The sequence below is a fragment of the Saimiri boliviensis genome, chromosome 3 (genome assembly GCF_048565385.1).
Source record: "Saimiri boliviensis isolate mSaiBol1 chromosome 3, mSaiBol1.pri, whole genome shotgun sequence".
Classification (NCBI taxonomy): Eukaryota; Metazoa; Chordata; class Mammalia; order Primates; family Cebidae; genus Saimiri; species Saimiri boliviensis.
Window position 1 is genome coordinate 127,802,339 of NC_133451.1, and position 26,746 is coordinate 127,829,084.

Here is a 26,746-nt window from a genome sequence, read left to right on the forward strand (position 1 = left end):
AAAATTATCTTGCTAATAGTCGGCTTTCATTTGCAAACATATATGTTACGTTGCTAATGTCTAGAGCATCCACTAATAAAGCATTTAGAGTTGGGAAGATGTTGAGCCAAAAGCAGATCTTCAAAGCTTTCCCTCACACTGGTGTTGAACCACTTCCCATTGTCTATGAAACCACTTGTGAAGATCATTTTATTTATCATAAATTTATCACTGAATTTATGACAATCTCTTTACTTGCATGAAAACCCATGTCTATATTCCCTTTGTTGAATTATTAAACTCATTAATATATATACATACTTTTCAAAGAGTTAGCATATGATCCAAATATACCACTTCAAGTGTTTTAGCATTATGCCAAAATCTCAGTTTCAAAACTTTAATTTGCACTGTCCTAAGACCCTTTGTCTGACCTCACCTTATAGGATATGCTGAGTGAAAAATGTCCACAGTTTCAACATCAGCTGACAGCTTTAATTTTCAGCTATGTCTTTTAATTTGGAACCCCATAACTCCAAAACGATATCTTCTCCAGAATATCTAGTTTATAATATTACCATAAGTCAACAGCTCTAACATTTCCCATCATTTATTATTATTTCTTACTGACATCTTTGCATTCATTTTCTTGATGACTTTATACTTGAAATCAACAAAAGCTCTGGAATAATAATGTACTTACAAATTCAATCAGATTTGTCTCATTTGTGCATATGTATGTGTGTGTATTGTAACGGGGAGGAGTGATGCCAGGGGCTCCGTTCCCTCCCTGTGCTCACCAAAGACGCAATCGGGTGTGTCCAGGTTTTCTTGGGCTCACTTGCCCCAGGAATGCGGAAAAGGCCCTGGAGGCGCGGTTAGCTTACCGTTCAAGTAGATATCAGACCCAAAGAGTTCAGCAGAAAGCAATTATTTAGGCAGAGAGAGAAAGAAGGAGAGAGCGCTCCCACCCTGCCATTGGAGGGGAATCGAAAGGAATATCCCTACAGGGAGAGAGGGAAAAACAGCTCCCAGGCTGTTGTGGGAGGCGATCGCAGAAAGGGGCATCCGGATAGGTAAGGGAGCAGGGGGGTTTTAATCCGGGAGTTATTTCCGCCCCATTCATGCTCTGGTTCAATGAGAGGAGTTCTTTCAAACTTCCGTTGGAGTGATTGATCTTTAATTTTGATAATAGATTGGCTGCCTGGCCAACAATCAAAGGCCCCTCCTCCCAGACTTTGGGCGGCCTTTCTGAACAAAAGAAGCTCACCTGAAATTTCTACCGAGCTCTGGCATGGGAAAGTTAGGCAAAGAACTTTACATTCCCTGTTTGGATGGATGGAGGTATGGCCTGGGAAATTCTTGCCTTTGAAACACAGGCAATTTTCCTTAACACGGTCTCTCAGTATTAAATGTACATGTGCAGTAAGTCAGCATTTTCCTGAAGAGGAAGAAAATAATACTGATAATAGTGAAGATCTCAGATGACTGATTTACTGGTATAATTATATCTTTGTTTATAACATGTACTTGAGTGTTATCAATGTAAATTATTCTAAAATTTTCCTTTTTCTAAATCTTGCATATGTTTTAGTCCTTAGAGCAGATTGTACGTTTTTCCAGGAAATAGACATTTTGTTGTTTGTTTTTTTGATACTGAGTCTTGCTCTGTGGTCCAGATTGGAGACTGTGCCTTATCTGCTACGTCAACCTCTGTTTCCTGGGTTCAAGCGATTCTCCTGCCTCAACCTCCCGAGTAGCTGAAACTACGAGCACATGCCACCACGCCCAGCTAATTTTTATGTTTTTAGTAGAGACAGGTCTTCACTATGTTGGCCAGACTGGTCTCAAACTTCTGACCTCAAGTGATCCGCCTGCCTCAGCCTACTAAAGTGCTGGGATTACAGGCATGAGCCACTCTGCTTGACCAGGAATAGGTTTTAACATGAACAATTGTAAATCGAATTATCCAGGCTGACTGAACTTTTTGTTAAAATTAGTCTGATTTATATGTACCTGACAAAACAGGAATGAAAATCCTGTCAAATAATCTTTTATTTGTTTTAAGGACATAACTATATGGTGATCTCATAGTTTTGTTGTTGTTTGTTTTTGTTTTTTGTTTGTTTTTGAGACAGAATTTTGCTCCTGTTGCCCAGGCTGGAGTGTAGTGGCACAATCTCAGCTCATTACAACCTCCACCTCCTGAGTTCAAGAGATTCTCCTGCCTCAGCATCCTGAATAGCTGGGATTACAAGTGCCCACACCATACCTGGCTAATTTTTGTATTTTTAATAGAGACGGGGTTTCACCACGTTGGCCAGGCTGGTCGAACTCATGACCTTAGGTGATCCACCCACCTAGACTTCCCAAAGTGCTGGGATTACATGTGTGAGCCACTGTGCCCTGCAGAACTCACAATTTTTTAAATGGAAATTTGACTCATGTGTTTGGCTCTACTCACATGAACTCACACTTGCTTAGAAATGCTGCTGTGCATAGCACAATCATTAGCCCCTGGAGAACTCCATGAACCCTCCAGTCGTGAGGGTGTAAGCAGGGAAAGCTAGACCATGATTTTTGGGCACCTCAAAGGAAGTTTAGGTAAAGAACTTAAAAACTGCATGCTACAGGCCGAGCGCAGTGGCTCAAGCCTGTAATTCCAGCACTCTGGGAGGCCGAGGCGGGTGGATCACAAGGTCAAGAGATCGAGACCATCCTGGTCAACATGGTGAAACCCCGTCTCTACCAAAAATACAAAACATTAGCTGGGCATAGTGGCGCATGCCTGTAATCCCAGCTACTCAGAAGGCTGAGGCAGGAGAATTGCCTGAACCCAGGAGGTGGAGGTTGTGGTGAGCCGAGATCGCGCCATTGCACTCCAGCCTGGGTAACAACAAGAGTGAAACTCCGTCTGAAAAAAAAAAAAAAAAAATTGCATGCTACATAGTAAGAATGATATGTGTTTTAATCTTATCATTGTTATTTTTGTTGTTTTCCAACTAATAAAACTAGTCACAACATAATTTCATAGAGCTACAACCGATTCTCTGTCTCTCAGGGTGAGCACTGGTTGAATACCTGTACTGAGTCTCCATGCTATTGACCTAAATTGTGTTTATCTCCTTATGAAGAAGCTTAGTTGCCAGTGCCCAGAGTGTTTTGTGTTAGTCTGGGCTTGCCTGAGGGCATCTGGACATACGTCTTTATATTTTCTATATCACGGAATATAGTTATTTTTGTGCAAAGCATTTTTTTTTTTTTTTTGAGATGGAGTTTTGCTCTTGTTACCCAGGCTGAAGTGCAATGGCGCGATCTCGGCTCACCACAACCTCTGCCTCCTGGGTTCAGGCAATTCTCCTGCCTCAGCCTCCTGAGTAGCTGGGATTACAGGCACGTGCCACCATGCCCAGCTAATTTTTTTGTATTTTTAGTAGAGACGGGGTTTCAACATGTTGACCAGGATGGTCTTGATCTCTCAATCTCGTGATCCACCCGCCTCAGCCTCCGAAAGTGCTGGGATTACAGGCTTGAGCCACCGCGCCCGGCGCAAAGCATATTTTCAATAATAAATGTTATTCATTTGTAATCTGTCCAAAATTTAGATAAGGATACCCTACTCTCAGTTTGGGAATTCACAAACCAAATAATTCGATTTCTATAACATCTCTTACTTACGGACTGTTTGCAGACTTAATAAATTAAAAACCCAGATCTATTAAGGGATAAACATATTATAGAAGAAATTCTAATGTACATGCACACGTCTACATTTTAAATAACTTAAATTCACTAATTCTCATAATCAAATCATTAACTTACAATTTATGTTTCCATTAATTACAAGTCTTTTAATTAGTTATTTATGTTTTAAAAAATTATGATTATTTATCACACTCTAAAAGTACACTGTGAAAACTGTTATAATAATTGGCATGTTTATTTAACTTATTGGCTCTTTACCAAATAGCTTCAGCTGTAATATTTAACTAGGCATAATTTTTCTTCTGGAACTAGAAGAAAACTTTCTTGAATGTATTTTTATATAAGGCTTATGTCTAAAGAAGTTTGCAGTTGGCTATGCTTAACTGTACACAGTTCTTCCCAAACGATGAAAGAGTTTACAACTCTGTGCCTTTGCACAGCTTAATGCTCTTCTCCCCCAGTAAATTGCTTTGCCACCTTTTAATTCTTAGCTCTAGTTACAGTTTCACTTGGAGACTCTCCCTTTGCCCCATAACTCAGCAAATGCAACTGCTCACATTCTTTTTTCCACATCACCCTGTAAGTTCTTTATCATTGTGTTGTAATATCTATTTGTCTTTCCAGATGGAATATGAACTTCAGAGATCAGACATCTATGTTATTTATAGTTAATCCCCATTTTCTAGTGCAGTGCTAGACATGTACTTTCCAAATCAAAAAAAAAAAAAAAAAAAAAAAAAAGAAACCATGTTCAAATAGTGAGTGGTTATTTAGTGTGCCAATAGCCTACTAAAATGATAATATGACAGTAGGAAATTTGACACCTTCCAATGATATTTCAAGTTTCTTTAGACAGAAATAAGATGTACAGGTAGAATACCTAAAAGCTAGTTAGTTAAAATGTGTCTTATGTATATACGAAAAATGCTGTGTCCCTCATTATCATCTTTAAAAAAATCACAAAATATTGTAAAATTAAATAGGTACACGTTTTAAATGTTTCCAAGTTAATTCTTTCACTGGGGAACATTGTCTGAGAATACTAACAAAAATTGTCCAGTTGTTTAATAAATTATTTATTTATTTTATTTTCATTTCAGTTAATAACTGGAGAAGTGGCCTATTAGTGACAAGCCCACCTGTTTTTATTGTACCTTATCTGATTCCCCTTTGCAAATACAGGATTTTTTTTTTTTTCTTTAATGGAAGGTTTGTGGTAGCCTGGTGCTAAGCAAATCTGCTGGTGGTGTTTTTTTAAAAACACCATGTGCTTATTTTATATCACTGTGTCACATTTTGGTAATTCCCACAGTATTTTGAACTTTTTCATTATTATTATATCTGTTCTAGTGATCTGTGACCAGTGATCTTTTAAAAATTTTTACATTTTTAATTATTACAGATACATAATGTTTGTGTATATTTATGGGATACATGTGATATTTTGATAGAAGCATGAAATTATAATGATCAAATCAGGAAGAGAGCTTGATGTTACTACTGTAAATGTTTTGGAGCACCATGAACTGCACTTTTATAATATGCTGAAATTAATTTGTTAATGTGTGTGTTCTGACTGCTCCACCAGACTGACCATTACCATATCTGTCTCCCACTCCTCAGGCCTCCCTATTCCCTGAGATGCATTAATACTACAATTAGGCCAATTAATAACCCTACAATGGCCTCTAAATGTTGAAGTGAAAGGAAGAATTGCATGTCTCTCACTTTAAATCAAAGGCTAGAAATCATTAAGCTTAGTGAGAAAAAAAATAGCAAAAGCCAAGATAGGCTGAAAGCTCAGCCTCTTGCACCCAATATTTAGCCAGGTTGTAAGTATGAAGGAAATGTTCTTGAAGGAAATTAAAAGTGCTACTTTAGTGAATAAATGAATAATGATGCACCAAATATTTAGCCAAGTTGTGAGTACGAAGGAAATGTTCTTGAAGGAAATTAAAGTGCTACTTTAGCGAATGAATGAATAATGTTTCACTAAACAGCTTTATTTCTGATATGAAGAAAGTTTCGGTGGTCTGGATAACAAACAAAAACAAGCACAATCTTCCTCCAAGCCAAAGTGTAATTCAGAGCAAGATTCTCACTCTTTTCAATTCTGTGAAGATTGAGAGAGGCAAGAAAGCTGCAGAAGAAGTTAAGCTAGCAGACGTTGGTTCACATGGCTTAAGGAAAGAAGTTATCTCTGTAACATAACAGTGCAAGGCGAAGCAGCAAGTGCTGATGCAGAAATTGCAGAAAATTATTAAGAAAACCTACGATAGTTAATGATGGTGGCTACACTAAACAAGAGATTTTCAATGTATGTGAAACAGCCTCCTATGGAAAAAATATGCCATTTACCACTTTCTTAGTGAGAAAGATGTCAATGCCTGACTTCAAACCTTCAAAGGACAGGTTTCCTTTCTTGTTAGGGGCTAATGCTGCTGGTGAAGCAGCATTTAAGTTGAAGCAAATGCTCCTTTACCATTCTGAAAACGCTGAGGTCCTTAAGAATGATGCTAAATCACTCTGCTTGTGCTCTATAAATGAAAGAAGAAAAGCTGCATGATAACACACCTGTTTGGAGCATGGTTTACTGAATATTTTCAGCTCGTTGTTGAGAACGACTGCTCAGAAAAAAAAATCCCTTTTAAAATACTACTCTTCTTTCACAATGTACCTGGTCACCCATGAGCTCTGATGTAGATTTACAAGGAGCCTAATGTGCTTTCACGCCTGCTAACAAAACATTCACTCTGTAGTACATGAAGCAAAGAGTAATTTTGACATTCAATTCTTATTATTTAAGAAATATATTTTGTAAAACTTTAGCTGTCATAGACAGTAACTCCTCTGATGAATCTGGATCTGGACAAATTAAATTAAAAATCTTCTGGAAAGGATTCACCATTCCAGATCTCATTAAGAACATTCATGATTCATGGAAGGAGGTCAATATATCAACTTTCAACCATTTTGGTGAAGGTGATTCCAGCCTTAAAGATTATTTTTCATGATTCCACCCTTCAGTGGAGACGGTAAGGAACAAGATAACTAGAATTAGAAGTGAAGCTTGAACATGTGACTAAATTGTCACAATCTTATGGCAAAATTCAAATAGATAAAACATTGCTTCTTTTTGACACTGAATGTTTTGATTGTTAGTATATATGTCATACTTATTGGACTTGAACATACGAGATCTTGGTGAAAAACAAGCAAACAACCACAACAAACTCTCTTATGTTTATAACTACTTCCAAACCATTAGTAATATTTCTCATAATGGGAAATATATTTTCCCATTATTTTCAATTTAGACACACGCAAATTGGCTTCACCTAACTTCTAAATGTAATATCAGAATATGTATGCAATAAAATAAGAATACAGTTTTCTTTTTTTTTTTTTTTTTTGACATGGAGTTTCGCTCTTGCTACCCAGGCTGGAGTGCAATGGCGTGATCTCACTGCAACCTCCGCCTCCTGGGTTCAGGCATTTCTCCTGCCTCAGCCTCCTGAGCAGCTGGGATTACAGGCATGCGCCACCATGCCCAGCTAATTTTTTTGTATTTTTAGTAGAGACAGGGTTTCACGATGTTGACCAAGATGGTCTCAATCTCTTGACCTTGTGATCCGCCCGCCCTGGCTTCCCAAAGTGCTGGGATTACAGGCAATTTTCTGGTGAGTAAATTCTCTTCTAGTTTGATTTTTTTTGTCAAATGTGTGTCATTGATATCTTGCTTATGGTCTTTATAATTTGAGGTAATACTGAGATTATCTCAACCCAATAGCAAGTTATCTCTAGATTTTCTTACTGAAAATCACATAAACAAGAAAATACAATATTAATACACAAAAAGAAGCAACTATAATTTTAGTACTGGAATGAATGACCTTACATCAAAATGTTAAACCAAAAGAGAAGTTAGTTGACAGTTGACTGAGATTCTGAAGCTTTTCCAGGTAGGATTTCAATATATATTCATTAGGCTATTAATAAATCTAATGATATTTCTTACTAACATAAGAAAATTAATTTCATTTCTTCATTAATCATTGAAACACACTACTTGCCCAGCCTTCTTTAGTAACTTAATGATTCCAACTCTGCACTCCTGAACACACTACTTGCTGTCTAGCAATCTTACCATGCACTCTTTTGGATCTGTAACTTTGTCCATGCTATGTCCTCTAGATAAAATGTGCTTTTTCACTTTGCTGTGGAGATAACCTACTTTTTTTTTTTTACAATCTCGTCTTTCTCTGTAAATTCTTCAGTTCCTCACCTTCTCACAGCTCACCTTCAGCTGCCCAAGTTAAGAAAGAATGCATTCCTCTCTTTACTGTACTATCTAGACTTGATACTAATTCCACTATTGAATATCACATTTTATGACATATATTTTGTGTGTGTCTCTGCCTATCCCTCCATCTGAATATTGAATTCTGGGGTTCAAAGAGTCTGTTGAAAAAGAGTCCACTCTTGCAGGGACTAAGACATTGAGGATATGCCAGCTGAGACTGCAGAGTACATTTCCTCATGGGAGATACATTCTAGTGGGAGGAACAGACAATGGACAAACACTTATTATTCTTAGAAGTAGTGACTTCTGTGAAAAATGAAAAAAAATGTTGAAATAATAATGATGGAGGTGCTGTTTAGATAGAATGTTCAGGGAAGGCCTTGTTGAAGACATAAGACTGGATCAGGAACATGGTTCAACTTCTAAGAAAATGTATTTTAAATAAAAGATAATAAAATTTGATTAAACAAAGTAGAACTGAAAATTTGGCTTTATAGTTTACTGATAATATATCTATGATTTCCAGTTTGAGAACACTAGATATAGTGGATTATGACTGACAATATCTCTATTTTTCAGGCATTTTTTATGCCCACCACCTCCCCATTTTCATAATTTAATTGCCACCAGCAAAACACATATTTTTGATAAAGAGTGTGTGTGTGTGTGTGTGTGTGTGTGTGGCTTTGAGAAGGGAAGCTCATATATTCATGAGTATTCAGGTGTCAGAATTGCACAGAATAAATTTATTATGAGATTATTGAAGACTGGATCTACTGAGACAATCTCCTATTCTCAAATTCCACGAATTTCCAGTCCATATCACATAGTAGATCTTTTAAAACACCTCAATATTTTATATTTCTACCATATAGCACATGAGAACAAATATATCATTATTGTTAGTATTCTGATGCAAATTATTACTTTTAAAATCATTTTTAACTGGTAGCATTTGTCTGGAAAGTAATAATTATATCAGATAGAAGGGCAGAGGTCTGAGAAGAAAATTAAACTAGGCAGACTGCTAAAGTTAGTAAGATTTACCTCTATGCATATTTACCACTAAATGTATATTTTTATATACTTTATTTTTATCCATTCACTATTTTCAGTGTTAGGATCTATTGACTATTATTCATGAGTTTGGAAATTACCCACTCACACCTGAGCTTTAAAGTACATATACATAATAACACCTTGGTGAATGATATCATCAGTTTACTTTAGGAAGAACTGTGGATAATGTGGATTGATAGATTACTTTAACTAGAACACACCACTTCTGACTACTGCAGAATTTATTTCTCTCTTTTGCTACTTTGTACATTTTAAGTTTATGGATTCATTTTGGGCTTTATTCAACATACCAGTAAAAGTCTTCTATACATCTGAGTTTTGTCAAATCCCATGAGAAAAATTACTTATTTTAGCATATAGTCAGGCTAAACACAGCTTGAATGTACTTGATTGCACATATTAGTCAAAATAAAATCATAAATAAGTAGTTTGTTTTTCCTCTTGAACTTTATAGTTTCTCAGCTTATGCCACCTATTCAACTAAAGGAAATGCTATATTTGCACAACAGGAAATTTCTTATGAAGACAATAATTTTCCAATATTGCTGCAGTGAGATACAAGAAATTTTCACAGGGATTTTCCTTTCGACTTTGACTTGTTTTTAAAAAGAGTCATGTTAATTGTGTTAATTATCTAGAGTCACATAGTCTTAGTATATGCTTTTTATTAGTTACCAAATGCAAACAAATCACATGAGGATAAGGAGAAACAATAGCAAACTAGATTTTTTTTTCCACATTACTCCCATATGAGGAGAAAAGGATCTTGCCTTATATCTACTTGATATTTTCTACTCCCTTTTTTATTTAAGCAAATTATTTTCATGTACAGTGAAAAGGACTGTGTATACTCTCTCAGAGTCAAATAGTATCCATTTAACTCCTAGGCGGCCCACCCAATTCTATCTGCATGTGCTTCACTCTTCTGTCCCTCCATGTGAAAGGAGGTCTGCAGTATTCTTGGTAATGACCAGAGAGCAAAGGACTAGTGTTATTAATGTAACATCGTATGTAAATACATTTTAAAGAAGATTATTCATGGGTAGTATCTATATGGACTTTATGGCTATCCCTTAAAATAGTTTAAGCTTATAGGACGGAAAGGGAGGACAGCTCATTGATAGTTTAATGTTTATTACCTCAGTGCTGTTACAGTGGAGATGATGCACTTAGCATTTAACATTTAGATGATTTCTCCACTTTCCAGAGAGCATGTGCTTCTCAGTGAGAAGGAAGGAAACAGGTAAATTATGTTGGAAGATATAGTAGCCAGGCATTTTTAGTTTCATCAGGAGAAATCTGTTTTCATGTTATAACATAGCCATCATCAAACCTTAATAACCATTATGTTATAAATCCAAATACTGGATAGAAAATATCCTTAATAATATCTCCTAGTGTGGTAACATTCAGTCCAGTTAGAATACTAGCAACATTGTGTTTTGGAGTTATTTGCTAAACTCGTTTGCTTAGGTGCTTTAGAACCACTTATACCTCATTTGTACAGCTACTGTGTACCCCAATTTGATTTAATTTTACTTTGGTTTAGTTAAGGTGCATTTACTATATTTCTGTTTTAAAATATTTAAGAGACTATATTGTTGACTCATGCGATTATTTTAAATCCTTACTTCTCAGATTGTCTTTGTCATTTTTTTTTTTTTTTTTTTTTTTTTTTTTTGAGTCGGAGTTTTGCTCTTGCTGCCCAGGCTGGAGTGCAATGGCGAGATCTCGGCTCACCGCAACCGCCACCTCCGGGATTCAAACCGTTCTCCTGCCTCAGCCTCCTGAGTAGCTGGGAATACAGGCATGTGCCACCATGCCCAGCTAATTTTGTATTTGTAGTGGAGATGGGGTTGCACTATGTTGGTCAGGCTGGTCTCAACCTCCTGACCTCATCATCTACCCTCCTTGGCCTCCCAAAGTGCTGGGATTACAGGCATGAGCCACCACGCCCAGCTGCCAATCTTTATCATACTGTGTGCTAGAGCTTTTAGTCATCTTACATTACTGGGCTGGATTTCATGAAATATGCTGATGTAATTAATATGCAGCATTTTGGCATTCTTCCAAAAAACAGCACAGTACAATGTAAAACATGAATAGCTTTCAATTGTTTAGCTATAACACATGACTCAATATATTACTTATTTTAAGTCAGGTTCACTTTATTAGAAAAATTTCTGAAAGAATGTTAAAATTAATTTATACATAGAAATATAAACATCCTGCTATTATGAACAAGACCTAACTCTTTCTAATGTAAGAATGTTTTCAAATGAACCATGAATAACAAATGTTTCTGATCACTCATGAATTCTCAAATAATTAAATAATCACTATTTTCTTTATAGTGTTTTCTCATTTAAAGTAAATATTTTAAACATGAAGTTATAGTTGGTAAAAGAAAATTGTGGAAAATCTATATTGCCATTGTGAATAATGTAACATTAAAGCAATAAAAGCAAATTGCAACAGTTTTTATTTATAAATCCTAAATGAGTCTCCAGTGAAAGGAGTTTATACAACTTTGACAGAGATGCAGTTTACCCTTAAGTTTCCTTCTTACTTCGTAAATCTATTGTCATTCTTCCCAGTCTACTAAATTAATTACGAATTTATCTTCTCCAAATTCTTACTTTTTAAATACTTCTTGTTTATAGAATATTTAGGCAGGTTTGAATTGGTAATTTATAATTATATAAAGCTGCGTAGAGAACTTGATTTTAGAAAACAAATAAAATGAAATATTATATCAATAAAAAGCCCATTCAGTTATAGGTAAACTGAGCCTAAGATTGTTACAAATTGATGACAAAATTCAGCTAGGATTGGCTCAACCATGCCAAGCTGTATGTGTGATTCTTCTCACCTACTCTTGCAAAAAGCAATGCCCTTAAAATCTTCTCTGTCTTCTCAAATTTCTGACAAAACACTCAGCTTCCACAATTAGCCAACCACCTTTCCTTCTATTACATAAAGAAAATAAATCATCAGAGATTGAACATGTTTAATTTGTCATATCAAACTTAGATACCTCCTGCATCTATGACTAAGCCTTCCTGTTCCCACCCGTTGTATTACAGAGACTGATCTATCTAAATTTTGCCCCCATTTATATTCTATTACACCCACTCTTTCAATAACCTTATAAAATCAGTCATGCTATCTCTTCCTTTTATCCTAATCCTCTCCATTTCTACTGTGTATCTTTCATCATTTATATATTCTCAAATCTCAGTGATATAAATAATAATATAATATTATAAAACTAAACAAAGTAAAACAAAAAGCAAAAAAAAAAAAAAACAACACACACAAAACCTCTGTGGACTTTAGTTTCCAGATATACACCATAACAGGCTTTTCATTCCTAGTCATGTTTCCATCATGTAATTTTTACCACTTAATACATGTCTCAATCACTCTCCTCTCTTCCTTAAATAACTTGAATTGGACTTTTGATTCCATATGAGCACCAAAAAACATTTTATTTGAAGTCAGTTATTCTATCTATGTTAATATAATGAATAGACATTTTCTTAGACATAATTGTACCTGACTTCCCAGAATAATTGTATACCATTGAAAATTTTCTTCCAAATAATATGTTCCTTGGGATTCCATAATTCTTTGATCTCTTGATTTTTCTCCTATAATTTTTTATGCTTCCATCCTCTTTTGTTGGCTAATTCAACTTTATATTTTTCTTATACATTTTACAATACTCAATTCTAGATTAGTGAGCTTTACTCTATGTTCTAATTTATAAAGTGATAATTTACACACATACTGGTGGCTTAAACCTTTATGCACCTTGTTGAAATATGTCCTATTAGTTTTGTTTACCTACTTTGAATCCTTGCACATATAGCCAAAATAATTTCAAAGTCAACATTTTTAAAAATCATAATAATGAAAATTTGAGGTTGATTATTTCTTAAGAGACAGAGTAACACAACGTGACACTAAGGATGTGCACAACTAGAAGAATGAAGTCACCTGTAACTAAGATGAAAAAGATGGTCAAGGAAGTAAGGGAAGACTAGAAATTCAGTTTGAAACTTCACAGACAGGCTATGTTATTAGAAATCCAATAGGGATGTTGAAAGACAGTTGAATATGTGAGTCTGAAGTTCAATGATGAGGTTTGGTTTAGATATATAAATCCTTAGCAATACAATGAAACTTACGGCTAGGACATTGGACGAGATTGCTAAAAGAGTGAGCTGTATGGAAGAAAGAGAAGACCTCAACGCCTAGGGAACTAGTGCTTAGGAAGTGGGGAAGCAGTAAAGGAGACTCAGGAGGGGTAGCCAGGGCATTGGAAGAAAATCTGAGTGTGGCAGTGCTGCAAGACAGGTGAAGAAGGAATAAGTGTTTCTTCTTGGGCCATATTCTTCATCTTACAGATATTTCCATCCTTCTAGTAGCTCAGACATTTAGAATCATCCTTGTCAGCTCCGTTTCTCACAGTGAAACTTTAATCTATCAGCAAGCCTTGCTCTAAGCAGGTATTCCAAATACGGTGCTACCACATAGTTCTATGTTTTTATCACGAATCACCTGAATTAGTGCAATACCTTCTTTACTGGCCTCCCTGACTTTGTCCTTGCCCTTTACCTACTCTCAAGAGATAGCCAAAGTGATTCTATTTAAATGTAATCCAGATAACTACCCCTGGATAATTACTCCCTGATAAGATATGTATGTATTTTCTCAGCTATCTCAGAGTAAAAACCAAAGTCCTACCAAATGCCCCAAGTGCCAGTCTGTCTGGCCCTTATTACCGCTGGGGCTGTATTTCCTACTAAATTCCCTTCCCTCAATCTAGTCCACATGCAGTGGTCACTTTAATATTTTTGACAAAGCTACATACTCTTGTATGTAACTCAGGACATTTGAAAATTTTTTCTCTGCTAGGACATATTTTTCACACATATATGCTTGGATCATACTTATCTCATTCAGAATTTTATTTAAAAATCAATTTACCACTGTGGCTATACATATAATTGCAGTCACTCCACTCCAACACTGTCACCTTCTGTAGCATATCTTTTCAGAATAAAGTTTATGCAATATGCTCCACGAGGACACAAATTGTTTCTATTTTGTTCATCCCCTATAGTCTCATCACTGGGAACTGTGTCTGGCACATAGAATATGATCCATACGTATTTGGTGAAAGAATGAATGACTAAATGACTGACTGAATGAATGAATTAGAGGAGAGGGAAGGAAAGAGAGATTCTCACTAACAAATACTCTTTTGGAAAACTTAAGCCTGCTAGTTATATAATTATGAAAAACTATTATATTTTTAATACAAGTAACTTACATTTAAATTTTAGTATAAGTGACCAACAGATACTCTAAACAATTAGTAAGAAATGGAACAGAATTCAAATACAGAGGCTGGGTGAGTTACGATGAGATAACTAGAGCACCAAGTTTTAAAGTCCAGCAGAATTGTAACACTAGATTAGCTGATTCAATAAATATACATTTGTCATTATCCATTTTATTCTCAAGATCTAAATCTGGGATTAATGTTAGCAGCAAAATCAGTTCTTTCTATTTTCTTACTCTTGTACCAAAATTTATTGGCATTCATGCAGTTCTGCAATTCAGTTTGTATGTCATTGTCCTTTTCTCTTAGAATCATATTTCAAAGTTATTTTCAGTGTGAGACACTGAAACTTTAGACAGAGTAAACTGTGCTTGCATATTAATTGAGAAGTTAGTGCACAATATCCACTTTAAAACTTGAAAGCAAGCGAATTCTTTTGGGGTTGCCTGGTAACTAATAAGGAGGATGTCAAATTGAGAGACACGTCTGACTGGAGCAGCCTTTTGAATAAATAATAGAATTGTTGTCAACTTTAGCCTTAAGAAGTGAGACGGGGTCCAATTATAAGTTAAACAAAAGAAAAGACCGTTGAAAAGTCTTTTGTATCCTCTTAGTAAAATTTGTCACTATGTTTGTGCATAAATTTATTCCTTCACCAACTTATGATTAATGTAGAGCCATTTTAAGGAAATTCTGAAGGCGTTATTTAATATCCGTTAGAGTTAAATGGAATGGCCTAAGGCAGTTGAGAGGCATGATTATTTATTATTCATTAGTAATTTGTTTATAAATCCATATTCATCTAATTTAGTGATTTCTTAGAGAAATCTATGCCCATGAAGAGTTATCACTACTCCAATAAAATATTTTACATAAGGTGGAGTATGGGGGCTCACCCTTCTAATCTTAGCACTTTGGGAAGCTGAGGCAGGAAGACTGCTTGAGTCCAGAAGATCAAGACCATGTTGGGCTAGGTAAGGAAGCCTCGTCCCTACAAAAAATAAATAAATAAATAAATAAATAAATAATAACCTGGCATAATAATACATGCCTGTAGTCCTAGCTACTTGGGAGACTGAGGTGGGAGATCACTTGATTCTGGGAGGTCGAGGCTACAGTCAACCATGTTTATGCCATTGTACTCCAGCCTGGGCAACAGAGCAAAATGCTCTCTCAAAAAATTACATGCATTTCTTTAAAGGTGAGAATCATGTTCTTGGGAATATGTACAAAAAACACTTTAATAATCCTTCTATAGTGAAACTATATCAAACTGTTGATCAAGTGTTTACTTACATATTTTGACCCATTTTCTGTTTTATTTCCAGCAGGAAAAAAATCAAGAAAGTTCAAGAATCAAAGGTAAGACATGATTTCTTTAAGATAACAATTATATATATATATTCATAAAGGAAAGAAAAAGAGAAGTGATGCCATTTTGAATGAAAAGTTAAAAATGAGAAATTAGTGATCATTTAAAATACTCAGTGTGATTTTTAAAGCCATTTTCAGCCCTTCTAGGATTCTCCAGGGCCACCAAATAGTCTGTGTGGATGTTTTTCATCTTTATATAGTGCTCTTGATAACTCCAACTTTCTTTTGTTTATTCCTTATAGTATGGTGGGTGAATTCCTCCACCAACCTTTGTCCCTAGAGGTTGGTGTTCTGTCACTTCTATGTATTGGCAAATGGATTTCATCAAAATGTGTTTCATGAAGACCCAACTATGTAGTCACTGCCATCTAGTTAATTTTTCACAAAAAGGCTAGAACATATTTATGCATTAAACGTTGGCAATAGCTCTCAGTATGGCATAGGCAACATTATTCTAATGTTGGAAGACTCTTTTCTCTACAGTCACATTCTTAAATTTTGAAGCTTACTCATTGAGATAATAAATTATATAGATTGTCATCTTTCAACAAAAGGCTTCCATTAACTCGTGCTTCTGCTGATCATAATGATGGCACACCACAGACTTTTCTTAGGTTGATTCCTCTAGCCTCTCCATTCAGGTGCTGGCTCTTCTTCATCTACATTTTAGGCTTCCCAAAGGCATTCCAGCCCCAAGCCTGTCAATGGAGTAAAGCACAATTGTCCCGTTTCTTTCCCTCCTTTTTGAATAGAAAGATATGTACTGTTTTTACCTTTTTCAGTGTTCTGCAAAAATTAAAAAAATAAATATGAAGCAGTTATGAAGTTTACATAGTCTTCTGAAATAGGGAAAGGGAAGTAACACTTTGGAGGGTCTCTACAATCTTGCTGATTTATAACAAGTCCAAATAAAATCCTCTCTGCATATTTTCCCACAACTGACTGATTTTACAATATTTTTTTCCATGGTGGTTCATCTGTGTGTCTATATTGCTGAAGAGTAAAAAAAAACACATGCATTTGCATTTTTAAAAAATTTGGCTACATTTATTTTGTTCAAATGAATTATGTAAGACATTTCTTCCAGGGATTCCCAGACTATTTTTGTGCATTTTCAGCAAAATGAAGTATTGTTTGTTATTTTATATGTGAAATTATTATACTTATTTATCCTCAAAGCACTCATATTAACTCCAGGTTTTATACTTTTGTGTTCAAAGGGGAATTTTTACTTCAAGATTTGCTGTATGATGTGCATTTAAATGATATATGCATTTTAAGCTTACTGAGTATGCATCTCTCTTCTTATGAAGGGTTCCAGCGTTTTAGGTGTATCTTAAATCATATTTGTATTCTGTTACAGTAAAAATAAATGTAGTGTAGCTTTCTTCTTGATGCTTTATTGCCTTGGGGTATAAAAATCATATCATCTGAAGTAGTAGAAATTATGTTTCTCCAACTACTATCTAGGCACATGTTTTCTTTTATAATGCAATAAAAATTTCAAGATGATGCTTGTCACTCGTTCACTATTATTAGTTAGCACATGGTTCAGACCTTTCACACACATTGTGGTGTTTAGACTTCTAAGTATATCAGATATACATGTTTACATCATGACTCATTGCTTATTTCTCCTTAGAAGAGCACTACATTTTCCTTGACTATTTATGGGAATCATCTTAAAATGTTATTGTACAAGAATTTAGGAAGGAATTCTCAAAAATGTTTTTAAATGTTAATATGAGGAGATAAAAACCCATTTTGAACCATGAAAGCTGTATCTTACCCATTGGTAGATGACAACAATTCTGAAAATCAAATATTTTATATTCATTCATTACTAATTTTTGAAATGTGAGCTATGTCCTCATTTGAGCTCAATTATCAGCTAGTAATTCTCTGAAGTTCTTAATTGTTAACCTCATTTATCCAAACACGTTTATTACATTGTCAGGAGTGTGTCTCCAGGAAGTCGTAGTCTTATTTTCTTCATTCTGTGCCTATTTCTGCTAATGACAGCAACACCAATGTAATGATATCAGGGCCCTGAACTTCTATTAACACATAAAACATTTGTTAAAGGTAACCTTGCATAAAATTGCATTGAAGATTATAACAGAAAAATGAGGTAGTCTTACAGGTTTGAAAGAAAAGGTCAACTATTAGGCAGCCATGTTTAGTAAAGTATTCTTCAGTCATACAACAGATAAAACATGTTAAAATATTGTATATTAAGTCCTTAAAATGCATTGAGAATGTTATAACCATTAATGTTTTCCTTTGAAGAACATATCTAAAATAAGAAGCGTAATAAATTAGTTCACCCCTAATATTTCTTGGAGAAGTATTTAAATTTATGATTTCTTATATTCAGTTATATTTGAGAGCATCTCTCTGAGTTCTCAGAGAAAATGGTTTGAAATCTAAGAAATTATTGGTTCTACAAAAAACTTACAGATTCTGTCAACTTAATAAAGTTTTTAATTTTCTTTCTTTCTTTTTTTTTTTTTTTTTTTTTTTTTTTTTTTTTTTTTTTTGAGACGGAGTTAAGCTCTTGTTACCCAGGCTGGAGTGCAATGGCGCGATCTCGGCTCACGGCAACCTCCGCCTCCTGGGTTCAGGCAATTCTCCTGCCTCAGGCTCTTGAGTAGCTGATATTACAGGCACACGCCACCATACCCAGCTAATTTTTTGTATTTTTAGTAGAGAGGGGGTTTCACCATGTTAACCAGGATCGTCTCGAACTCTTGACCTCGTGATCCACCCGCCTCGGCCTCCCAGAGTGCTGGGATTACAGGCTTGAGCCACCGCGCCTGGCCAAGTTTTTAATTTTCTAAATCATTTAAAAGGTTTATGACAACCATAATGATAATATCCTTTGTGGAAAGTACTTGTATGATTACACTCTTGAATGCTCCTCAGTATCAGCCTGACCCTTGCTCTGTAAATAAAAGGATGTCAGACTGTCCATCCACTGAAAAAGTTCAGTTGCTTTTATCACACAGTTTTCTCCCCTATCTTTTTAAATGGACACTCTTGCCTTTACGCATTCAGAGGTGATAAAAATAAAGTATGTCTCTTTTTCATTTCCAGTTATATTTTGATTACTTTAAGACTCTCCAATTAAGAGACACGGAGCTCCAAAGTTATCCTAATAACTACTTCCATATATTTTAATAGTTACATTTTGGTAAATATCTATTAGATTTCAGACATTGTACTGAGTTTTCTACATGCATCATCTCATTTTAATCTTCAAATACATATTATTAAATAAAACTTAGCATTGATACATGCCAGCATTTTGAGAAATCATATTCAAAGTACACAGTACAGGCTGGGTATGGTAGCTCATGCCTGTAATCCCAGCACTTTAGGAGGCCAAGGCAGGCAGATCGCTTGAGGTCAGGGGTTTAAGAGCAGCCTGGCCAACACGATGAAACCCAATCTCTATTAAAAAAAAAAAAATAGCAAAGCATGGTGGTGCATGCCTGTAATCAGGAAGCTGAGGAAGGAGAATTGCTTGAAGCCAGGAGGAGGCTGCAGTGAGCAGAGATTGTGTCACTGCACTCCATCCTGGGTATCATAGAGAGACTCTGTCTCTTTAAAAAAAAAAAAAAAAAGGAAGAATTTAGATCAATATTGCCATTTTTGTCCTTTCCTAAAATGGGTCATATTTTATTTAACAAATTACCAATTGTACATTAGGTAAATTTAGCATGCTGTTATTAATGGTGCCTTTTGTTACAAATTTTATTGATAAGAATTTTATTATGTGTTATTTTTCTTTAATCGTGTGTTTACAAATATTGACACTATTGCTGACTTATATACATACTGTTCAGTGATGCATAAATATTGACACTGCTGCAAATTTATATACATACCGTTCAGTGCTTCATAACTTTAAGAAAAAAATTAATGATGATAAACATGTCACAGTAGTGTTCTAAGGAGGTATCTATGACTTATGCCAGGTTGCTTACTAAATACTTATCTTTGAGAAGTGACTTAAGGTCCCTTGATATAATTCTTCTTTTATGGTAAACCCATGATATTAAAAATCCTTTACATATATGACATTCCAAGGCTTATAATTTTACAAGGACATTAAACAATGCTATTATTATAAACATTTATCTTTCAAACCTCTATAATTCTCTATAAGATTAATGTGACAAGTAGTATATCATATATATTGGTGTACGTGAAAAGGGTAAGCCACAAAGCTGTTCCTCCTATAAAGCATATGTTTCTATGTATATGAAACCATAGGACAACATTATGTTAAGATCATACCTAATCAAATTAAAAGTATGTATTTGAGTCAACAAATTAACAATGAAGCCTGAAGTCTACACATACACATACTCTTATATGTACATATGTAGTACTTTCATTAAAAAAAAAAAAATTAATGGACAGCTTGTTTCTAGTTTTATTTTAAACTTTATTTATTTATTTATACTTTAAGTTCTGGAATACATATGCAGAACATGCTGGTTTTTTACGTAGGTATACACGTGCCATGGTGGTTTGCTGCATCCATCAACCTGTCATCTATATTAGGTATTTCTCCTAATGCTATCCCTCCCCTAGGCCCCACCCCCCAACAGGTCCTGGCTTGTGTCCTTCCCCTCTCAGTGTTCTTATTGTTCAATTCTCACTTATGAGTGAGAACATGTGGTATATGGCTGTCTGTTCCTGTGCTAATTTGCTGAGAATGATGGTTTCCGGCTTTATTCATGTCACTTAAAAGGATGTGAACTCAACCTTTTTATGGCTTCATAGTATTTCATAGTGTGTATGTGCCACATTTTCTTTCTACAGTCTACCATTGATGGGCATTTGGGTTGGTTCTAAGTCTTTGCTATTGTCAACAGTACTGCAGTAAACATATGTGTGCAAGAGTCTTTATAGTAGAATGATTTATAGCCCTTTTTGTATATGCCCAGTAATTGGATAACTGGGTCAAATGGTATGTCTAGTTCTAGATCCTTGAGGATTCACCACATTGACTTTCACAATGGTTGAACTAATTTACACTCCCACCAACAGTGTAAAAGCATTCCTATTTGTCCACATCTCCAGAATCTGTTGTTTCCTGACTTTTTAATGATTGCCATTCTGACTGGCATAAGGTGGGACCTAATTGTAGTCTTGATTTGCATTTCTCTAATGACCAGTGACAATGAGCTTTTTTTCATGTTTGTTGGCTGCACATCTTCTTTTGAAAGGTGTCTGTTCATATCCTTTGCCCACTTTTTGATGGGGTTGTTTGTTTTTTTCTTGTAAATTTGTTTAAGATCCTTGTAGATTCTGGTTATTAGCACTTTGTCAGATGGATAGATTGCAAAAATTTTCTCCCATTCTGTAGGTTGTCTGTTCACTCTGATGATAGTTTCTTTTGCTGTGCAGAAGCTCTTTAGTTTAATTAGATCCCATTTGTCAATTTTGACTTTTGTTACCATTGCTTTTGGTATTTGACTTATGAAGTCTTTGCCCATGCCTATGTCCTGAATGGTATTGCCTGGGTTTTCTTCTAGAGTTTTTATGGTTTTAGATCTTATGTTTAAGTATTCAATCCATCTCGAGTTAATTTTTGTTTAAGGTGTAAGGAAAGGGTCCAGTTTCAGTTCTCTGCATATGGCTAGCCAGTTTAACCAACATTATTTATTAAGTAGGGAATCCTTGCCCCACTGCTTGTTTTTTTCAGGTTTGTCAAAGATCAGATGGTTGTAGATTTGTGGCATTATCTCTGAGACCTCTGTTCCATTCCATTGGTTTATATAACTGTTTTGGTACCAGTACCATTCTGTTTTTGTTACTGTAGCCTTGTAGTATAGTTTGAAGTCAGGTAGCATGATGCTTTCAGCTGTTTTCTTTTTACTTAGGATTGTCTTGGCTATATGGGCTCTTTTCTGGTTCCATATGAAACTTAAAGTAGTTTTTTTTCTAATTCTGTAAAAAAGTCATTGGTAGATTGATGAGGATAACATTGAATCTATAAATTACTTTGGGCAATATTACCATTTTCATAATATTGATTCTTCCTATCCATGAGCATGGAATCTTTCTCCATGTGCTTGTACCCTCTCTTATTTGAGCAGGGGTTGGTAGTTCTCCTTGAAAAGGTTCTTCACGTCCCTTGAAAGGTGTATTGCTAGGTATTTTATTCTCTTTGGAGTAACTGTGAATGGGAGTTCACTCATGATTTTGTCTCTGTTTGTCTGTTATTGGTGTGTAGAAATGCATGTGATTTTTACGCACTGATTTTGTATCCTGAGACTGCTGAAGTTGATTATCAGCTTAAGGAGATTTTGGCCTGAGATGATGGGGTCTTCTAATTATACAATCATGTCGTCTGCGAATAGAGACAATTTGACTTCCTATTTTCCTAATTGTATATCCTTTATTTCTTTTTCTTTCCTGATTGCCCCAGCCAGAACTTCCAATTATATGTTGAATAGGAGTGGTGAGAAAGGGTATCCTTGGCTTATGCTGGTTTTCAAAGGGAGTGCTTCCAGCTTTTGCCCATTCAGTATGATATTGGTTGTGGGCTTGTCATAAATAGCACTTATGATTTGAGATGCATTTCCTCAATATCTAGTTTATTGAGAGGTTTTAGCATAAAGGGATGTTGAATTTTCTTGAAGGCCTTTTTTTGCATCTGTTGAGATAATCGTGGTTTTTGTCATTGGCTCTGTTTATGTGATGGATTATATTTATTGATTTGGACATGTCAAAACACCCTTGTATACCAGGGACGAAGCCAACTTGATCATGGTAGATGAGCTTTCTGATGTGCTGCTGGATTTGGTTTGCCACATTTCATTTAGGATTTTCACATTGATGTTCATCAGGAATATTGGCCTGAAATTTTGTTTTTTGTTTTGTCTCTGCCAGGTTTTGATATCAGAATGAGGCTGGCCTCATAAAATAAGTGAGGGTGAAGTCCCTCTTTTTCTATTGCCTGGAATAGTTTCAGAAAGAATTATACTGGATCTTCTTGTATCTCTCGTAGAATTCTGCTGTGGAACTGTCTGATCCTAAGCTTTTTTTTTTTTTTTTTTTTTTTTTTTTTTTGGTAGGTAGGCCGTCAATTACTGCCTCAGTTTCCGAACTCATCACTGGTATATTCAGGGATTCAATTTCATCTTGGTTTAGTCTTAGGAAGGTGTATGTGTCTAGGAATTTATCTATTTCTTTAAGACTTTCTAATTTATTTGTGTAGAGGTGTTTATAGTATTCTTTGATGGTAGTTTTTATTTCTTTGACATCAGTGGTGTTATCCCTTATATTGTTTTTTATTTTGTCTTCTTGATTCTTCTCTCTTCTTCTTATTAGTCTGGGTAGCAATCTATCTATTTTGTTAAGCTTTAAAAGATCCAGCTCCTGGATTCACTGATTTTTCAAAGGGTTTTTTGTGTCACTATCTCCTTCAGTTCTGCTCTGTGCTTAGTTATGTCTTATCTTCTGCTAGCTTTTGAATTTGTTTGCTCTTGCTTCTCTAGGTTTTTTTTTTTTTTTTTAATTGTGATGTTAGAGTGTTAGTTTTAGATCTTCCCACTTTATTCTGTGGGCATGTAGTGCTATAAATTTTCCTCGAAACACTGTTTTAGCTGTGTCCCAGAGAATCTGGTATATTGTGTCTTTGTTCTCATTGGTTTCAAAGATCTTATTTATTTCTGTCTTAATTATTTTATTTACCCCGTGGTCACTGTGTGGCTTTGAGTGAGTTTCTTAATCCTGAGTTCTAATTTGATTGCACTGTGGTCTGAGAGACTGTTTGTTATTATTTCTGTTTGTTGGCATTTGCTGAAGAGTGTGTTACTTCCAACTATGTGGTCAGTTTTAGAATAAGTGCAATATAGTGCCAGAAAAAAATGTATATTCTGTTGATATGGGGTGGAGTGTCTGTAGATGTCTATTAGGTCTGCTTGGTCCACAGCTGAGTTGAAGTCCTGAATATCCTTGTTAATTTTCTGTCTCTTTGATCTGTCCTGTGTTGACAGTGGGGTGTTCAAGTTACCCACTATTATTGTGTGGGAGTGTAAGTTTCTTTGTAGGTGTCTAAGAACTTGCTTTATAAATCCAGGTGCTCCTATATTGTGTGTATATATTAAGATAGTTAGCTCTTCTTGTTGCATTGATCCCTTTACCATTAGGTAATGCCCATCTTTGTCTTTTTTGATCTTTGTTGCTTTAATGTCTGTTTTATCAGAGTCTAGGATTGCAATCTCTGCTTCTTTTGCTTTCCATTTGCTTGAAAAGTCTTCCCCCATCCCTTTATTTTGAGCCTATGTGTCTTTGCACATAAGATGAAGGTCCTGAATACAGCACACTGATGGGTCTTGACTCTTTATCTAATTTGCCAGTCTGTCTCTTTAAATTGAGGCATTTAGCCCATGTACATTTATAGTTAATATTGTTATTTGTGAATGTGATCCTGTCATTATGATGCTAGCTGATTATTTTGTCTGTTAGTTGATGCAGTTTCTTCATAGTGTTGATAGTTGTTACAATTTGGTATGATTTTGCAGTGGCTGGTACTGGTTGTTCCTTTCCAAATTTAGTGTTTCCTTCAGGAGCTTTTGTAAGGCAGGCCTGTTGGTGACAAAATCTCTCAGCATTTTCTTTTCTGTAAAAGCTTTTATTTCTGCTTCAGTTATGAAGCTTAGTTTGGCTACATATGAAATTCTGGGTTGAAATACTTTTCTTTATGATTGTTGAATATTGGCCTACACTCTTTGCTGGCTTGTGGGATTTCTGCAGAGAGATCTGTGATTAGTATGATGGACTTCCTTTTGTGGGTAACCCAACCTTTCTCTCGGGTTGCCCTTAACATTTTTTCCTTCATTTCAACTTTGGTGAATCTTCAACCTTAGTGAATCTGATGATTATGTGTCTTGGAGTTGTTCTTCCTGAGGAGTATCTTTGTGGTGTTCTCTGTATTTCCTGAATTTGAATTTTGGCCTGTCTTGCTAAGTTGGGGAGTTCTCCTGGATAATATTCTGAAGAGTGTTTTCCAGTTTGGTTCCATTCTTCCCATCACTTTCAGGTACATCAATCAAACCTAGGTTTGGTCTTTTCACATAGTCCCATATTTCTTGGAGGTTGTGTTCATTTGCTTTTTTTTTTTTCTAATCTTATTTTCACTCTTTTTTTTTTTTTTTTCATTAAGTTGATCTTTAATCTCTGATTGCTTTTCTTCTCCTTGATCGATTCAGCTATTGATACTTGTGAATGCATAACAAAGTTCTTGTGCTGTGTTTTTCAGCTCCATTAGGTCATTTCTGATTGTTTGCATTTGCTGAAGAGTGTTTTACTTCCAATTATGTGGTCAGTTTTAGAATAAGTGCAGTATAGTGCCAGAAAACATGTATATTCATATGAGACTCTGCATAATTATTGCATGTCTTTATATTTATAAAATATAATATAGCAAGCAGCATAAATAATACCTGAAATGGAGTTTATCACAATCTCATGAAATGCAGTCATTGTATTTTTAGTGAACTACAATACATGAATTGTTAATTAATTTACTTTGTAATGTATTTATTTATTATTTATTTTTTGAGACAGAGTCTCACCTCTTGCCCAGACCGGAGTGCAGTGGTGGGATCTCAGCTCACTTCAACCTTTGCCTCCAGGGTTCAAGTGATTCTCCTGCCTCAGTCTCCCAAGTAACTGGGATTACATATGCGTGCCACCATGCCCAGCTAATTTATGTATTTCTAGTAGAGACAGGGTTTTCCCATGTTGGACAGACTAGTCTCGAACTCCTGACTGCAGGTGATTCACCCTACTCAGCTTCCCACAGCACTGAGATTACAGGCATGAACCACAAAGCTCGGCCAATACATGCATTATTATAAATGTTATGTTTGTTAGTTTGTAGTCCAGAAAGTTATTGTTGAAGTTAATTATTGTTTATAAGATTTATGAAAACTTTTTTCTTCTATTATACTCAATATTATAATTCTCAAGTACCTAGAAGACAAGAAAACTTACACCTTGAAAATATCAATCAAGAGATTGATGATTTATTTTCTTGGTTGTTTTTAGCAAGCAGTAATGCTGAATAAACCTCAGACAAGTTTATTTATGGCAGACTTGTAATAATAATTCTTAAAAAATAATTAAGTGTTGTGAAAGAATGTGAGAGGACAACACATGGTTTATACTATAATTTTTATGTCATAATAATTGCACTATATGAAAACAATTCTATTTTCTCAGATTTCTTTTATTAAAAATTAATTTTCAAAATTAAATGAGGGGGGAATGCATTCTTATGAGTAAGTATTGGTTACCTTACAGCAAAATATCAGTCTCACATATACATAACTTGATAGTGGATGATTAACTGGCAAATCTAATTAGCAATAAGAGAATTTAAAATATTTCAAAATGCTTAACTTTATACTTGACTTAACAATATGAATGCAAATTGTTGAATAATTAATTAATTAAAATGTAATTCTCAATTATGAGCACATTGATTTTCTGATTTTGTTAGCTGGCATCTCTTCCATTTATGAACTTTACTATTTAAAAACTATGTCATGTCTTTATGTGAGTGAGATTTATGTTTTTGTGATAATGTAAGTTTTTGAAATAAAATAGTAACACATTGAATCCAAATTTTGAAAGCCATTACATACTTGAGATAATAATCGCTACTTTGACAAACATCCAAAAGCATAATTTCAGTTCTAATAAACAATTCTATAAACAATAAATAATTAGCAATTGTTAAAAATTAACAATTCTATAAAATGATAACCAGGTCTATAAAATAAAATTAAATCAATTTAAAATCTATTCACTATAAATAATCTAAATTATGCCGTCAAATGCCTCCCTAAATTATTTTCAAGTAATATAGATCTGAAGGTAAGTAGATAACTTTTTTCTGGGTATAAAGATAATATTTATTCTCC

The 26,746-nt window shown here is 34.9% G+C and overlaps 1 protein-coding gene across 5 annotated transcripts in view; it reads left to right on the top strand.

Annotated features, from left to right (window-relative positions):
* FSTL5 (follistatin like 5) overlaps positions 1-26,746 on the top strand; it is a 790,158-nt gene that overhangs the window by 118,289 nt on the left and 645,123 nt on the right. For 3 of the 5 annotated variants that reach the window (XM_074396781.1, XM_039479105.2, XM_074396780.1), the window contains one exon: positions 15,749-15,782. In XM_074396781.1, coding sequence (XP_074252882.1) covers positions 15,749-15,782 — 34 coding nt within the window. The remainder of the gene's footprint in view (positions 1-15,748; positions 15,783-26,746) is intronic. The other 2 variants (XM_039479107.2, XM_039479106.2) reach the window with 1 other exon arrangement.